Consider the following 18,352-nt stretch of genomic DNA (forward strand, 5'->3'; position numbering starts at 1 on the left):
CGCTCTCTGAAAGGAACATTGGGTTTATCGCGTTCAGGAGGCGTCTCCTCATTTCCTTCTCCACCCTGTTTAGCCCCGACTTGCAGTTCAAAAGTGGGAAGGCTGGTCTTCGGCTTTGCAGGCAGAAGAGCGTGGTCCTGAAGCTGGTGACCAATGTGGCGGACATAGGTTGAGATTTATGATATTTGGAAGTAAACCAACTGCTCGTTAAAAAAAAAACATTGGACGAGGACAGCAAAGTATATTACACATTTTTTCAAACCGCAAGTCTCAAAAGCATTTACAAATCGTAAAAAGCTGCAGACTTTCTGTCAACCCAAGTCGGTTCATTTGAGTTGCCTTCTTGAGAACTCGTCATGGATAATATCTTTAATCGTGTACAAAGCAGTGGCTTTGAAGTTCTGATGCCATTACACATTATACACAATGGGCGATGATGGAAACTCGACTAAGTGTTGCAGCGGATTTCGCCAAAGTTGTGGGTAAGACACAGCTTCGTGTCCCACATGCGTCACATTGTGTTCAACAAAGCCATTGTGGAAAAATCTATTGCTTTTATGTGATTTTCACAGAGCTGAATTAAACGCGTGATGTTTCTCTTGTTTTGCAGGTGGCTGTGGTCGGGACATGGACACCTAAGCGGGATCAGATTCAGCACAGTGACTCGTCATCATAGCAGCAGCTTGTCCACCAATCGGGGTCTATTACATCAAGCCCGAGCTGAGTCCACCAAACCCCAAGTCTCACAAGACTGGCTGAACAACTTACTTGTCAGAACACACAGACATCAAATCCACTCTAAAAGAACCAAAACAAACAGACTGGGGATTTGAATGGAGGAGTTGTTGACTTAGGAATGACTTAGTTCAGTATGATGATGATGATATATATCAACATCTAATCGGAACTTACATCTAACAAATACAAACTTTCCTTCTCGTGATTAAATGTCAAAGGGGAAGGAATTGGTTATTGTGTCCCCCAGAAGCTGTTTCTGGCTGTAATGTGTATATGAAATACTAAGACAGGAAACCGTAATCAAGCAAATCTAATTGAAGGGTCTGGGGGCAGGGAACACAAACCGGTCTTTTGGAATGACCTTTCCAGACTGAAATGTTATTCCTCATGTCCACCTAAGGACAGGAAGCTAGATGCATTGGTTCCCTGTCACGTCGTTGCAGAGTTATGGTCTTCCAAGATAAAGAGCAGATCCTTTTCTCCAAAGGGAAAATAATCTGCGGGCGAGAGATTGCGATGCAGACAAAAGGCATGTTTTGGTGGTGACTGAAATAGAAGAGGAGGAGGAGGAGGAAGAGCAACAACGTCTGGGGTGGGAGAGAGAAGGAGAGCAAGAAACACACGCCGACAGAGAACTGGAGGGCTTCTTCTCAGCCCCCCCCCTTTTGCCGGATTTGCAACGGAGCACATCCCCAATTGTGAAATTTTTCATGGCAATTGTCCATGGGAACTGATCCAGAGTGCTTGGATGCTGCTGCCCCTCCTGGGAGGTCTTGTTAGATTGTGAATAACACTGCGAGGAGACCAAAGTAAGAGTGCACTTCTTCTCGAGTCAACGTCCCAGACGACTGCAGGACAACATTTTGGTGGGATTACTGCTGAAAGGGGAGGCCATGACCGGAAGCAGTAACCTGGAAAGCTAAGCTACTCCTACTTTCCTTGTCCCACTTGTGTGTTTTTCTTGTACCTCCAAACGTATTCACTGCCTGCCAGTAAAGGACTGAAATCTCCTGGGCTGTGACCCTCCCATGTGGACATCAGACATCTGATCGGGAAAGAGGATTGAGCGGCCCTGGAAGGAAAAGCTCCACATCGTCCCCCCCACTAAGGACTTTGTTTCCCCCCTCCCCCCCCCCACAGCAGAAGCACTGTACTCGGGGTTGATAATGGAGACACAGAAGGGACATGTGTCTATCAGGAGAGGGGTGAGCTGGAGTCCAGGAGGGCTGAGGAAACATCTCCCGGGAACGGCGGACACGCATGCCCCCAGCGCCGAGTGCAATGCATCATGGGAGAAGAGGGAATTCAAGGGGGATCAGATGGTCCGGAAAACAAGTAAGTGTTTGTTTTGTTTATCTGGGCATTTCTTTATCGTGGCTGTTTTCTTGTCGTTATTCGGCGAGTCCAAGCAACAGGGGAAATATGTAACTGTATAACGCGATGACATCGTTGTAAATACACTTCCAGTAGGCTATTTGTAGCGCTGCCTTCATGCTTCAGCGGGGCTTGAACTAGTATATCATCACGACAGAACTTGGAAACGGGGAGAAAGGAGAAGAGTGCAAATAGAGAAACCAGGCCTTGTCAGAGTGCAAAACGCCAGACAGTGAAACGCTCTGTGCAACATCGCTCTCAGTCAGTGCAACATCTGTTTCCATGCTGTCAAAACGCAGGCTGCTCTAACAGCAATGGAAACGCAATCATGCATCACCATTAAAGTGCAATCTCGATATTCTGCACATAGCCACTGACGATAATGGACTAACTTGTGGGGAAAACGCCGTTCGGAAAGAATCTATAATAACCTCCTCGGACCCGTCGTCGTTTTACTTTCACAGCTGTCGACTCCTAAACAAGGATGAAAAAAAGAGGAGTTCACACTCGGCGAGTCCGCAGTGCAACACCAAAACACTGTAAAGTCATTAAATCGTAATGTGGAAAAACATTGCAACAATATTCAACTCTGGCAAGATAATTACCTCCAGGCCGTGAAAAAGACTCTGAGGACAGAGAGAGAGTAATCAAGGAACGTGAGCAGACGTTGTGCTGTGAGGAAGCATAGTATAAAAAACCCACGGCCATAAAATAACTGCGAGTCAATGAAGACACTGATGTAGATCTATGGCCTCCATAGTGCCAGCTCTCCTCCTCCCACCCAGTCAGTCAGTACCCACTCATTACTTTTCTCAAACTCAACACAGATCAAGTGAGCATTTCTATGAGTGCGTACGATAAATGCAGATATAGAACACATAACAAATACAGTACGAAGACACCGTTAATAGGCCATAGATAGTGCATCTTTGAAAAAGACATTTCTGAGAATGCACAGAGGTAACAACAGCGTGGGAAGAGTTTGGTTTCCACCTCTGGGGCTGGTATATTATTTCCCCCCACGGGACTCTCTGGCCTGTTATAGGTCACATTCAGCTCGGTAAGACCCCAGCACCTCTGTTAATCCCTGTCTTTCCAGAGCGCTTCACACATCGCCCACTGGGGGGGGGGGGGGGGGGTCCCCCCGCTCCCCCCCCCCCCCATCGCCCGGGGAAAGATAACATCCGACAGGGTAATCTGACCTCTGATAGGCTACACAAATGCAGTTTGCTCTACTCCCGTCCCACAGAGGGGTGAAGGGATGGCGGAGGCAGGGGGCAGCAGAGGGCACAGGGGTGAGGTGGAGATACGGTGTTTGTGTTGTGGAGGAGGAGGAGGGGAGCGGTGTTGTGTGGAGGTACTTGCATCATTGCCAAGGGCTAAAGTCTTGGCTCTGCTGCAGGACAGGAAATTCCTATCCTCCCCTTGCAGGTTAGAGCTCAAGGCCCAGAGGGGTTCAGAGAGGGCAAATGCTTTGGGAGGGCATTGCAAAACACACACACACACACACGTGCGCGCACGCACGCACGCACGCACGCCCGCACACACACACACACACACACACACACACACACACACACACACACACACATCAGATCATGGTCACTTTTCGGGACATTCCCTGGAGATTTACCCTAACCCTAACCACTACTTGCCTAGCCCTAACCCTAACCCTAGCCCTAACCATTAACCACTACTTACCCATCCCTAGTCTCAACGGCAGATCCATGAGAGTTCTTACGCTGATACACTAAGTTTCTGCAGGCTGCAGATCTCTCTCTGGGGTGGGACACTTCTAGCTCCAAACTGGTGTCGGAATCCTGGCAAGTGACTGGTTCCCCCGAAATCCTGGGGCGCCAACCAGTAATTTAACCTTTATTTAACCAGGAAGTAATGACTTTAGCGATCAGGTGTGCTGCTCACCCAACCTGACAGTACGTGTCCACTGTCGCTGTGAATCCATGCTAGGGGCCGCCCTGCTCCACAGAACTGCACGGTGGTAGGCGGGCTTCGATCTTGGTTCCTTGCTGCACCTGACTGGAAGAACTGGCGGCAAATTTGAACGTTTCTCTTCCTATCCACCTTATTTCTAGCGGCCATGATGCCTATGCGTTTTTCTTCCGCTGTGATCCTCCCAGCCTTGTTGCTGACAGCTTGACACCCGTCTGGGCGAACGGAGCAAATCACTAATCAGGTCCAGCTGGGCAAAAATCTCGTCGATAAATATCCCTTTAAGAGCGCAGTGCATTCATGGGTAATCATGGGAGTCATACCAAAGACTCTGCTCCCCCAGGGGATGGGTCAAATGCGGAGAACAAATTTCGCACACTCAGGTGAGTGACAATCAGTGGGACTTTACCTTTACCTTTAATCGCCTCAGTGGCGTGCCGTCCATTAGGCGAACTAGGCAAATGCTAAGGGCGCTTGAGCCGTTAGGGGCGCCAGAGAGGGTTAAAAAAAAAAAAAAAAAAAATTTTTTTTTTTTTTTTTTTACAAATACTTTTTCATGATAATAGGCCTACTATTATTTTACAATAGTAGACAAAAAATAAGCAGAACAACGTCTTAAGTCTTTAAATAATAGTGAAATCATTTTTCTAATTCTGGCTTTCTGGCTGCCTGGGCTGCAGCACTTTCACCATGGTCCCTAATCCATACCACCCCACCCCCTGCGTGGCCGCGCCCCCTTCTACCTGCTCGGAGCTTTTTCCCAGAGTGGGGGAAGGGAGCTGGAAGGTGGGTGCTGAGGGTGCTGCAGCACCCCCTGGTGGCAAGAAATGGGATTTTCGAAATTGTTGGATTTGGCTGTCTTGTGTTTATACCACCAACAAACACCAAAAAACAGTTTGTGCTTCCCAGCTCTAATCTTATTTCATACGCTCTCTCTTCAAAAGTGTTTGATTTTCATCATAATCTGGTTTTCCATAATAATAATAAGTTCAGTGTTTATGCCTGTGTTGCTGTCTGTTGTAGTGTAAAATGACTAAAGGGAGAGCAGGTGCTTACATGAAAGTGAGTGAGAAAAGGAGAAGATACTGAACAATGACATCACAACAGTATAATCCTAATGTTAATTTAAAATTAAATATTCTTCTAAATATGGATGAAAGTCCAAAAAACGTAAAATTTTCTTCGGCGCTGCCCTCGCGGGCAGCACCGAGATTCCCTTCCTTACAGCACCCCCTACCTAAAAGTACTTACAGCGCCACTGGGGAATGGCGATTATATTTTCTTTGGGGGAGGGGGGAGGGGGGGCACCAGCAAAAATCTTGCCTAGGGCACCAACTTGGTCAGGCACGCCACTGAATCGCCTACTGTGGCTAATATTAGCCGCTAGTTAGTTATGTTACATGGCAGTAAAACGCCACTGAATGACCAAATTGATATAACTTTTAACCATTTCAGGCAAAACCGTTTCCATACGGACCCATCAGCGTTGGTTAGTTGTTTATAATGTGGCTGGCTATATTTCTAACATTCTATCTATCTATCTCTGCACACTGAAAATACTGGGAGGCGGGCCATAGCGTCTCTGTCGATGATTCGACAGTTCTGGGCACTGGCGTTGGCGTTGGCCAATCGTGGCGTGTTCCACCCTCAAATCGACTGTGTTCTGGCGCAAAGCGAGTGGCTTCCAGGACGAACAGGCTCTCTGACTCGTGCACCACTAACGTTATTTTACAGCAGTGCAGTAAATACAATATTCCTGGAACACGAGTTTAACTAAACAGTTACATGTCCTCTGCATTCTACATCAAATAAAGACATTACTGTTTGTTTTATTTGGTATGTTACATACTTATTGGACAAGTTATGTTCAATTCAGCCAGGGTACAAGGGAGTATAGGCGGCCATCTTTTCAAATCAAGTAGAATACCGTTTTAGGAAATGGCAAGCTGCAACAACAAGTCACGTTAAACCGGAACTTGTACCCACAATTATTTGTACAGCGGGGCATTCAAAAAGGGGTCATGCCTATGTTCCCCAGGTTCTATGTTCCCCGGGTTCTATGTTCCCCGCTCCCGAAAAAGGGTCCCATGTTCCCCGGGTCCTATGTTCCCCGCTCCTGAAAAAGGGTCCTATGTTCCCCGGGTGCTATGTTCCCCGCTCGTATGCGTAAAGTCGGCGAGTGCAAACCGCAATATCTCGAGGTTGTGAGACTTCATTGACAGACTGCATGAGGGAAAGCTCGAGTCTATAGGCTCAGATATATGCACACATTCGAGTCCGACAGTAAAAATAAATGATAAGTTGGTGACTGAGCGGTGGCAGCAGCAGCAACATGCTATCCATAATATTACATTTTTCAGAGAGAGAGAGATCAATATTTGCAACATTCATGCAGCACAAATTGCCTAAGTAGGCACAAAACAATTCAAATGCGCCTTTTGCTTGGCCGAATATGATGGTGGTGTGTGTCCAGATGATTTGCAGGACTATACCACCGTCCACAGGTCAGATCATAATCATAACTCACCGCCGTGCACATTTCCAGCCAAATCCGACCCGGGGTGTTGGCGTGAGGTGTGGTTTCCAGGATTTCCCAGGACTTTCCAGGTGGTTCCAGTACTTGATGACCTGCCCATGACCTTTCCTGGACCATAACCCCCGCCATGCAGATTTTCAGACCAATCCGACCTGGGGTGTGGGCGTGCATAAAAGATACACAGACAGACAGACAGACAGACAGACAGACAGACAGACAGACAGACAGAACAGACAGACAGTCAGTCAGACAGACAGACAGACAGACAGACAGACCGACCGACCGACAACTGTCTTCAACATATAGATTACTACTATATGTGGGGTGCAGCCAGCGATTCAACGTAATATTTGAGTCTGGGGAGAGAGACTAACCCAATCCTAACCACCCTAACCTTAACTTAACCCCCAAAATAAGCTTTTCCCTCTTGTTGCTATCAGCTTTTTCCAAATTGGGGACACAGCCTTTGTCCCCAATTGGACAAGCCGCCCCCAGTTAACTGGTCTCTTAAGTCTGACACTTGTCCCTGAAAGTAGTCTACCATAGACACCCCCCCCCCCCCCCCCCCCCACACACACACACACACACACCCACACACACACACACACGCACACGCACACACACACACTAAGTGACATCCAGACAGACAGCAGAGCAGACAGAGGTCAGGTGCTGGGGCTCTGGGGGTCAGCGGTGTCTAGTCTAGTCTAGTCCATAACGACCTGGACACATAGTTTTGGAGTGTCCTTGTGTTCCCTTTCAGCTTAAAAATCCTACAGACAGCAGGGGTCAGAGACACGTAGCGCAGGTCAGGATGAGATAAGCCAGTCAATATTTGCCATCGATTGGGGGGGGGGGGGGGGGGGGGGGCACCTCTCCAGCGCTGTCAAAACAAGTGCAGCTCTGTGTGCGCGACAACATCAATACTTTCTCAACAGAAATAAGGAATTATCTCTTTTCTCTGAAGTTTGTGTCTAACGTCTCAGTTTGTATGGGCGGCGCACAGGGTGTCAGAGGATCTAAAAGTGAAAAAGTGAGAAAAAGTGACATGAAAGTTGAGTCAGTGCGCTGCCAGTCAGCCTCCCCCTCCAGCCCCCCTGGCCCCAGCGCGCTGCTGCTGCTGCTGCTGCTGCTGCTGCTGAGCAGGCTGGACTGCGGGGAAACCCGATCCTCTGTCTCGCTACAGAGAGAGGGCAGAGAGGGGGTGTGAAGGCACCAGACGCACTTCAATTGCAAAAGCTTGTGGAAGTGTGCTACAAAACTGCGGAGCTCAGAATAAAAAAACGAACACGGTAAGGAAATAGGGCAAAATAGGCAGTTAGTAATAAGAATCTAGGCTTTCTTATTTAAATAGGCTATAGAATTAACCTGCGTTTTTCAACTTGCGCATGCCTCTACACTTCCCTTTCTGTAGCCTTGATTAATAATTGTTGCTGTTTAGCTTTTTTGAGACAAGTCATACTGTGTCAATAGATGTTGTTTTTCTGATAACGTTACCTTGAAAAGTTGTGAGCGGCATGCGCATCTTTTGAGCTCGTTAGCGCTGCTGCTGTGAACAGCTCCTCACCATGTGACCGTGATTCACCCTGACTGCAACTTCTTCAGTAACATTGTAGCCTGATATTCTGTTGGTAATATAGTAGCTATACGGCAGGGAGAGGGTAGTCAACCCACCTAAACTGAGTTTTCCTACTTTCCTAGGCTGACAAAAATGTTAAATGGACCCACGTAGGCTATCAAAGTTGTGGAAGTATCAAACGGATCTTACCTAGGGGTGGGGTCGTGCGTCATATGCATTTTTTTTTTAAATATGGCTTTAACTGATCTTTGTTTATTGGTTGTTTATTGGTCATTTGTCTTGTGATGATCATTTAGCCACCACGTTTACCTGTCATGCCTGTGCCAAGTGGTTACTTTTTTCACATCACAAAGTGTGGGCTGTAGTAGGCTACTCCAGTTTACTCAATTAAACTAATTACTATCAACTTTATTGACCAGCCCTGCTGTTTTTTTTTATCCTCTATTTGAATTTATTAACATGAGCCCCAGTCATATTAAGTGCAGGCTAAGCTATAATTGAATTTATAAAAACGTGTCTTCATAAAGTCATTCACATAGGCTAGGCTATTTAATCACTGATGGGATACCTGATCAGCAATCTGGCACCCAGCAGAGGTAGAAGCAGGTTACAGTAAACTAAGTTCACTGATGACATTTCATAGCCTAAGTGTTATTCCAAGGCTGCTCTGTCACTTCACTGCCGGGATATGTTCTGGTCGTGTGAATTATAAAGGCAAAATAGCTCATAAAAAGTCTTTATTGGGCATCTGGAGGCAGTGCCACCCACTGGAAACCTTGATAGCAGGCACTTCAATGTGTGGACCTGTGTGAAATGTTGCTTCAATTTCTCTAACGCAGTCTATAAAACTAAGTGATTTATACTCTTGCCAATAGTGGCAAGTGTATTGCTTGTTCAAACAAGGATTGTTTTGATGGCTAGGTCTTTTTTTCCCCTTGTAATATTGTTGTCATAAGTATGTTATGTGATTGACATAAGTAGCCTACCCCTCTCTCTCGCTCTCTCTCTCTCTCTCTCTCTCTCTCTCTCTCTCTCTCTCTCTCTCTCTCTCTCTCTCTCATGCTCGAGTGTTACAGTGAATGCATGCTTGATGGATTTAGCATGGTGGATTCTGACATTGATGTATGTATTTCCATGCAGACACGCCACCTACCTAGCATGTACTCTAATTCTTTGCCTGGGATGGAATGTGAATGTTTATAACACGAACATGTCCCCTGGTCTCTCTTTACACATAAACCAATCAGTTTAAAGATGGGAAAATAAACAAAAGCTATTGAACTATAGGTGGATTAAAGTGAAAAGAAACGATACCCTTCAATGAGTTAATTCAATTACTGTAAGGGTAGACGTCGGTGCCTGTAAAATGAAAGACAGATGCACGTTTATTCCTTTTTGGCTGGAGCAATGAGCACGCTAGCCCCTCTGCCAGGAAAATATGCATTCAGAAAGAGCTCCCTAGAACAGCTTCACAGGCGATTGACTTACCCAGAATTACTGTTGATTGGCACATACTGTAATTACATCAAATACAGTAATATACCTGTCTAGATCCATCACTTCAGTTAAATGAAGGAAGACTCACGGCTCAGTTAAACGCATTTGAGGGATCTCAGATATCGTCCGCTAGTCAGAAATGTAGCCTACACACGATGAAGCTAACCTATCAGATGTAGTGCTTTGCTTCAAACCGTGACTCCAAAACCACTGGGTGACGTCACGCTAGGTCTGTCCACATTTATTATACAGTCTATATAGACTCAGTTCTCGGTCTCTATCCGCTTCGCGCCGCTCACCAAACGTCTGGGAGCCGAGACTATTATACGGTCTATGGATGTAACAACAGTCATCTCAACCGGTTATTCGAAGGCATGATAACTTAAAAGTTTCGAATTTCACATTGTGAACTTTGGTTTGAATCGTGATCGGCTCTACATTTTAGGATGGGAACACTCGATTCTCTAAGTTTATAGAGAAGTCAACAAAAGCAGCCCCTTTTTTGGACGCTGGAGATTGTCAAAATGGTGTATTAAGAGGCTGAGCTGCAGCATTGGACAAATTAAGTAGAGAAAAGAAACCAAAGGCATGTTGGAAGCTCAGGCAGGGAATTTTCTCAGCGGTTGAGGAATGCTCAGGGAGGGACGGCTGCACATGGCAGAGGAAATAGCTCTGCTGCTTGGAATGGAGCTCTTAAGCCTGGACAATAAACTACAGTCACTTTCAAAATAAATGTGTTGTTTTAGCACATATTTTCGAGCAATCAGCGAAACTTGCAAAGTCAGTGTATTACATGACTGAAAGAAGTAATTCTTTACAGGCGCTGCGGCAGACTTTCATATTTACTCAACAGCAGTCGAGAAGCGTTCCGTGTCTCTCTTATTAAAGTGCTCATTTGAAAGCTGTTTTCAGCGTAGCCGAGCTGCGTCTTTGTCATCAGCTTCGGTCTGCTGAGTAAAGTCTAAAAAAGCATTCCCCCCCCCCTCGGGTACATTGGTTGGACTCAAAAGTACAGCGAGGAACAATCAAAACCATATGGTTCAGAAAGGATTTTGCGGGTTTTTTAAACACCATATTCAGTCCCAGACTTGTTAAGAATTTGTCCTTGTTTGTACATTTACAAGCAGCCAGTTGGGCGAGCTTTTACGAGGCGATGTCGAGGGAGCCGTCTTTATTTAAACCGTAGATCAAGCGCACTGCTCAGTCACCCAAAGTCAGAATCCATTGAATGAGGTAATGAGGTAAACATCTCTTGCTATGGAAAAAATCTCTTGTTTGCAGCTGACCCAAGCTGTGACGCAATTAAAAACAGATTGATTGTTTCTCTCACTGACCAGGCTGCCCCCCTTTTTTTCTTTCTGTGCTCTTCTTCTTCACTCTAGATCTGACCAGGAGCGCCAGCTTGTCCGAGAAGGAGCTGAAGGAGGCTCGCGTCCGGAGTCAGATCATCGCCGCTCAGCTCACCGTCCCGTCCAACTCCAACTCCAGAGGCGTCCAGCTGTTCAACCGACGCAAGCAGAGGGTCAACGCCTTCACGCTAGAAAGCTGCGGAGAGGGAGAGGGGTCAGGGGAGGACGACTCTTCTCATAAACTAACATGGGCCGAGAGGAGCAGTGAGAAGAAGGACCGAGAACTGAATTGTCAGAACAGCGCCGCCGCCGAGTCGCTCTCGTCACCCGGCGCACGTAGTCGAGCAGGCGACATCATGGAGGAATCCGGCGAGCATTTCTACGAGGTCGAGGAGATCGAGAACAGCGTCATCCAAGAGAGACATTTCCTCCCCGTGAAGGAGAAAGAGGAGCAGGGGGAGGAGGTGAGAGACGAGGTGGTGCTCGGGGAACTCGAGGATAAAGTCACGGGTGAGACTCCGCTCGGAGGTGACGATGCCTTTCCGGCCGTGTTGGTGGAGCAAGCTGCGGGAGCAGGAGAAGGAGGGATGAACGGGGCGTACAGAGGGCCACTTCCTCCAGGGAAGCTTCTTAATGGCTGCCATAGCGCCTCTGGCCCAGAGACAGTCTCCGTGTCCACGTCCAAGCAGGCGGCCGGCATCGTCAACAGGACGGCCAGGCCGTTCTTCTCCCCGCCGACGGTGCAGTCTCCAGAGGCTGTCAGCCCGGTCATGGGCATCCCCCCTGCTCCCTCTTACTCCACTCCTCCTCTCCCCGCTTTCCCCCACGCCCCCGTGGCGTTCTCACCCCCGCCCCCGCCCCCGTCGTATCCCACGCCCCCTCTACCGGCCTTCACCAACCAGCCGCCGCAGTCCTACTCCGGTCCACCGCCAATGGCGCAGTCCTACTCCGGTCCACCGCCAATGTCGCAGTCCTACTCCGGTCCACCGCCGATGTCGCAGTCCTACTCCGGTCCACCGCCGATGTCGCAGTCCTACTCCGGTCCACCGCCGATGTCTCCGGTCATGTCCCCTACGTCCCCTCCGGTGTCCCAGTTCCCCCCTGCTGTTTCTCCCGTGTCTCCGTACGTCCCTTCCAAGCACCCGCCCATGCCCAATTACGGGCCTCCCACAGCCCCCAGGCCTTCCATGTTCTCTCCTCCGCCCGTTGGAGAGAGGAAGGAGACAGCACCAATCAAAACGGGAATACTTGAGGAGGGCGCTGCCAGACGGTCGAATCGGAAGGCTATGTTCACGTTCAAAGAGAAGGTGGTCGTAGCTCCTAACCCCGAGCTGCTCTCTCTGGTGCAGGGGGTGGACGATAGGAAGAAGCACGGCCTCAGACCTGTGCCAGAGCCGGTGTCCGAGGAGGAGCTTCTGGCTCTGGGAGCAGAAGCTTCCAACTTCCTGGCCACTAAGAAGGAGGGCAGGACTGAGGGGGCAAAAGCTCCTGAGTGGGCCTCGTGCCTGAAGAGCTCCAGGACCCGAGCCGGGCCGAGGGCCGAGCACAGGCCCGAGCAGACCCTCACCAACGTGACGGGCAAGGGGGCCGAGCTGTTCGCTAAGCGTCAGTCCAGGATGGAGAAGTATGTCTTGGAGAGTCAGAACACAGGACAGATGAGGTCTCCCTCTCCCACCATGTCTCTGCCGCCGTCTTGGGTGTACCCGTCCAACATGCCCGGCAGAGTCAAGGCCATTGCTAAGAACTCGGACATGTCCGCTCAGCTGTCAGAGAACCTAATAAAGAGCCAACAAGTGATCAAGCGAAAGCCGGGTCAAAAAGCCCCGCCCCCACCGCCAGCGCCGGAGCCGCCGCCTCTGGAGAACGGCTGCACCAAGATCGAGATGGACCTCTCGAGGCACCGACCCTACCAGCTCAACTCTTCACTCTTCATCCTGACCCCGGTCAAGGATGCCATCAGCTCCTTACCCAGAGGAGCACCACGCCCCCAGCAGCCGCTGCTCTCGTCCCAGCCTTTCTCCTCCAGGCAGACGTCTTTACCCAGCAACCCGCTCCCTCACTTCAGTACCCAGATCAGCCACAGGCCCGCCCAGTGTCTGTCTCCTCCCCAGCTGCCTCTGAGTCCCACAGGAGGAGGAGAATATCCTGCAAATTACAGGGGAGCCCCGGCCTCTGGGCATCCCAGGATCACTTCTCCCATGTCTGCCGTCTCTCCAGAGCGCGTGGACTCGCCGCGGTCAGGGGTTCAAGCACCAAGGCCCACGTTTTCTGCTAAGAGGGCAGGGATTGAACCGCAGGTGTGGAGACCCTCTCGCTATTAACCTATTAGATCTGTTGTTTCTATAAGCAGTAGAGAATAGACCCTTCTCACGGGGGCCATTTTGTGTCAAAAAGGCAGGGTAAACACAGGTGCAAGCAAAACACTAATGAGGGTTTCCAACTTCCATGATTGGAATTTGGAAACCCTCATTAGTGTTTTGCTTGCACCTGTGTTTATTCTGCCCTTTCGACACAAAATGGCCCCCGTGAAAAGGGTCTATGGGCCTTTTGTAGAGATTACACACATGATCACAGTTACACAAATGGAACTGCTTTTAGTAGGTCTTATATTTACAATATATTGCACATCCAGTACAGCAGTTATCTTACATCTTCTTTTGTAGTATAATTTACATTGTAGGTACTTAATAGAGTGGAATGTTCTTATGTGTGGGATGTGAAATGTTTTAGTCTTCACATTTATCATGCAACAGATATTATTTGTTGTACCTGTATCAGAAGGTATAGTGCACCTATTTATTCATGTTGTTAGGTCCATACATTGCCTCTTTATCGTTAAATGAATATCTTGAATATATCTTAATTGCTGAGTGAATATATCAATGTTTATGTTGAAAATTCAAAACTGAAAACTGAACTTTCGAATAGGAATCCTTCTGGCACGATGGTCAGTTCAGAATTGGAAAAAGCACTCACTTGAGATGATCTTCTTATTTATTTTTTAGGCAGGCACCATTTTTTGGACATTTATAGTTTAAATGATAGTTTCAACGATAGCCTCGTTCTGCATTCTCCAAAATTAACAAAGACACAAGCACTAAAAAAACATTCATTATTGCCAAAATAAAATAAACATGTGCCTTTATTTAACCAGAGGAGTCGCCATACTCAAAGCTGCTAAACGCATTGAAACATTCAAAAAACGTCAATTTTCAGTAAGATGTAAATTAGCCTACTTGAAGATGAGAAATGCTTCACACTTTTTTTTTTTCCAGTTTTTCTCCCCCAAGTCTGTGGGCATCATCAGGGTGATGCTGCTTGACAAAGCACTTTAGCAGATGGTCTGGCGTCTGTTTTATGATCTATGATTTGCAATTTAATATGAGCTCACTGACATAAAAGCTGCAGTGACAGAACTCCCTTTTATGTCTCTGTGTCTTCAGGGTAATGTACTCTGCTTTCCGACGTTTTCTTCGTAAATACTTGGATTCTTTGATGTTTCGCATGTGCAGACTGCACACTATTTCGCGTCATGGACCTATGTTGTTTCCATGATTTAACAGAGCAATAATTCCAAACGAAGTATTTTCGTCACAGGACATCATGCACAGGACATCGGCTATCCTAGAGTAGAAGCAATGGCATCAATCCCTGTTGTTTCTATAGAGCCTTTTTCTTTTTGTTTGACTCACTGTTATCTTCTGCTTCTGCTTAACTTGTCTTTCTTGAGTGACTTTGTGTTGAACCGTTTCTTTCCCTCTCTGATTAAAGCCTTCATGCTAACCCTTTGCTGTGACCTCCTTCTCCTTTTCCTCATTTCTCTCATTCCACTGTCTTTTTGCCAATTTGATTTCTTATTTTCACAAGCTTATTCTGTTTGTTTCCCTCCCACTATCCTGCCTTTCTGAACTTCTGCAAAATCACTGTCTGCAGGCACTTGAACACAGGTATGGCTCACCAGAGTGTGGCATTTAAACTTCAGAAATAATTATTTCAGTTTAGCTTTTGCAACAATATTTTTCGCATCTACATAAGAATTTGGGGGATGCGTGTGCATATTAAGACCTGCCCCTTTAGCAGAGTGGTTTTGGCCTTCTCAAAGCGCCCGAGGGGCTCAGACTTTCAACCAAATGGAATGACCTTTGACCTTTGACTAGTCTGACGTGTCCATGGAGACCCTGAGCTTTTGTGAAATAGAGCCATAGCATACACACTAAAGTCTAAGATAAGCATTGTCTTCTCTGAATACTATTCTTCACAATTCAGCCAAATACACTAAAAACGATCCTCGTGTTATTATCAGAACCAGAGATAACTTTCGCTTTAATCACTACATGCTCAAGATGGAATGCTACCGGGTAGCTTCAGTTGAGTAACACCATCTCCCCCCCGTGAAGGTTAGTGAACTCAGAAAGGCCAGATGGCAGAAACCTGAGAGAGACACTGAAGACCTGGCCTATGTGTTAGTGTCCAGGCTTGTTGAAGAAACGCACATAGAAGGGAGGGAATAAACAAGGATGACCTGGATGCCACTGGGAGTACTCAGACTGCACACTAAATATTATTTTGGCAAAGCTGGGGCACTGCATGTAATTGAAATGAGGGTGATTTATGGAGCATGGTTATGGCCTGTCAAGTTTTATAGTAATTTTTTATTCTGATAGATATTTATGTGTGCGTCTATGCAGAACAAAACACTTTGTCAGTCTAAATCTCATAATTCAAAGTTCTAAGATAACATTTGAAAGTTTTACAAGCACTTTTTTACATTATGTGAATGTTTTTTTTGGCAGGAGTTTAAAACACAATATCTGTCTTCTTGCACACAGACAAAAAAGGAGTCCTCTCCTGATGCGATGCCCAGCGGGACATCCACACCAAACAGGACGCCCAGCCTCACCAGGCATCTCAGCAGCCCACAGGGCCCCACCCCTGGCACCTGGTCCCCCAGCCTGCAGACCAACCAGCCCTCCTCCACCGTCTCCAGCTCCAGACCCTCCGTCGTTTCTCCTGTGTCTCCTCCCTGGGGTTCAAGGTGCCAGTCCCCCTTGGTCATCCAGAATAGCCAACCTCCCACAATCTCCTCCATTTCCACTTCCAGACCCTTCCAAACATCTACAGCCACCTCTGCTGTGTCTCCTCCCTGGGGTTCAAGGTGTCAGTCCCCCATGGTCATCCAGAATAGCCAACCTGCCACTGTCTCCTCTATTTCTACTTCCAGACCCACCCAAACATCTACAGCCACCTCTCCTCTGTCGCCTCCCTGGGGTTCAAGGTGCCAGTCCCCCATGGTCATCCAGAATAGCCAACCTCCCACAATCTCCTCCATTTCCGCTTCCAGACCCTCCCAAACATCTACAGCCACCTCTCCCCTCTCTCCTCCTTGGGGCTCACGGTGCCAGTCTCCCATTGTCTCTCAGACCAGTTGCTCCTTCCACAGCACTAAACCCGTGTACACATCCAGCGCCAGCTCCCCTGTTTCCCCGCCCCGGGACAGTCGCTGCATGTCCCCCATCGCCAGCAGCCTAGACTCTAAGGCCAACCATCGCCTCCTGGCCAAGAACATTATCAATGCGGCCAAACGTAAGAACAGCCCTTCCCCGGGCGCACTGAGCAGTCACAGCCTCCCCATCTCACCGCTGGGCAACTCCCACCACGGCTACGACTACAACAAACCACCCATCAGCCCTTTCCAGCCCCGAGCTTTGGGGGCCCAGTCCCCCGTCTTCACCAGCCCCCCTCGCACCCCAACACAGAGGATCTGCTCCCCGGTGAGGCTCTACAACACTCGCTCCCTCACCGACTCTGACGCCTCGGTGGAGTCGGAGGATTCGGGCCTGAGGTCGCCCGGCCTGCACGGCTACAACACCTGTCCCCGTGGCTGGGGGGGCAGCCTGCGCGTGAAGAGGGGGAGCGTCTCCACCGACCTGTGAGAATGAGATGGAGCCATCTGGAGACGTTACTGGAAGACAAATGAAAGGACTTTCATGGACTTAGACACTCTTCTGTGGCATCATGGGATCAACCAGCACACGAGATACTGATGGGATTTGATCAGGCTAATATTTTACACTTCTATAGATCACATTAGAGGAAATTAAGGGATTAAAGAAAGTCTAAAGTTACCGGTCTGTAACTTTAAATAACGATCCTGTGAATGACATCATATGATGTTGCATTAAGGTAGCGATAGTATTTTATTATGACTCATATTCATTGTATGGACTGACAAGGACAAGCATTTTACATAAAGCAATTGCTGTGGCTTGTAGGCTTCTAATACTATACCAAAAAAAGTGCTGAAAGACTCAAAATACCAAAGACATTTTGAATTTACTTCGAAACAGTGTTACAATTTTTGTACCCCCCTTATCATAACAAGCGGACTTCTACAGTCACTATATAGTTTTTAGGTCATAGGGTTTTGATTTGAAAATAAATCATGAATTGACATGATGTTTGCTGGTCTGACACAAGTCAAAGTGGAAAGAGGCTTAATAATTATAATGCATATATAAGGGATGCAGGGAGTTAGAAATGTGTAAATATATAGCTTATTGGACTGTACTTTGTTTCAAGATATTCTCTTGAATCTTGGAATTGTACTGTATGAGTAAAGGATCAAATGAGACGGTGCATTCATAATGAATATGGACTTATATTATAAAATACATTGACATCAACATTCCCATAATAATTCTGCAAAAGACGGTGGTACAGTAGGTGCTGTACTTGCTATTAATAATATCATACATGGTTGAAGTGCCACAGTTTATTATCCTTTGTAATCAATGGGGTAAAATCTTCTTATGCATTCTCACAGTGCAATAATCCATTTAACACATTGTAAACAGTATAAATGTTGTTGTTTTATTTACTGCATTTGCTCAAATGAATGTAAGCGTTACAGACAGATAAAGAACAGTAGAAAAGATTAGAGAGTGCTGAGTGAGAGGAGTTATGGTATGTAGAGATTTGATGGGGCATTAAAACACATCTAATCAAACACTGTTTCAAAGAGAAAAGCTTAAAGGAACACTCTGCCCATTTTCAACCAGCTTTGTATCATTAGAACATCAGTAGTATATCAGAAAACTGTAAACTGTTTTGAAGTCTGTCATTTAATTTGACAGTTATTGAGTGTTAAAGTGTGGACCAGTGACATCACTGGTCCACACTAACTCAAATTAATAACTCATTAACTCAAATCAACTCTCAATAACTGTCAAACTAGATGAATGATGAATAGTTTGACAGTTATTGAGAGTTGATTTGAGTTAATGAGTTATTAATTTGAGTTAGTGTGGACCAGTGATGTCACTGGTCCAC

The 18,352-nt window shown here is 47.1% G+C and overlaps 1 protein-coding gene across 1 annotated transcript; it reads left to right on the plus strand.

The window, feature by feature from the left end:
* Positions 1-663: 663 nt before the first annotated feature.
* synpo (synaptopodin) lies at positions 664-18,136 on the plus strand. The gene is made up of 3 exons (XM_083651587.1): positions 664-2,073; positions 11,057-13,320; positions 15,853-18,136. Exons 1-3 carry the CDS (start codon positions 1,905-1,907, stop codon positions 16,954-16,956), a joined length of 3,537 nt encoding a protein of 1,178 aa, XP_083507713.1. The 5' UTR covers positions 664-1,904; the 3' UTR covers positions 16,957-18,136.
* Positions 18,137-18,352: the final 216 nt, after the last annotated feature.

The sequence above is a fragment of the Poromitra crassiceps genome (genome assembly GCF_964638095.1).
Source record: "Poromitra crassiceps genome assembly, chromosome: 15".
NCBI classification, from domain to species: domain Eukaryota; kingdom Metazoa; phylum Chordata; class Actinopteri; order Beryciformes; family Melamphaidae; genus Poromitra; species Poromitra crassiceps.

Coding starts and splice junctions, on each gene's coding strand:
- synpo (XM_083651587.1), top strand. CDS start 1,905: ATGGAGACACAGAAGGGACATGTGTCTATCAGGAGAGGGGTGAGCTGG. Junction 2,074..11,056: donor TCAGATGGTCCGGAAAACAA/GTAAGTGTTTGT, acceptor TCTTCACTCTAG/ATCTGACCAGGAGCGCCAGC. Junction 13,321..15,852: donor GGGCAGGGATTGAACCGCAG/GTGTGGAGACCC, acceptor TCTTGCACACAG/ACAAAAAAGGAGTCCTCTCC.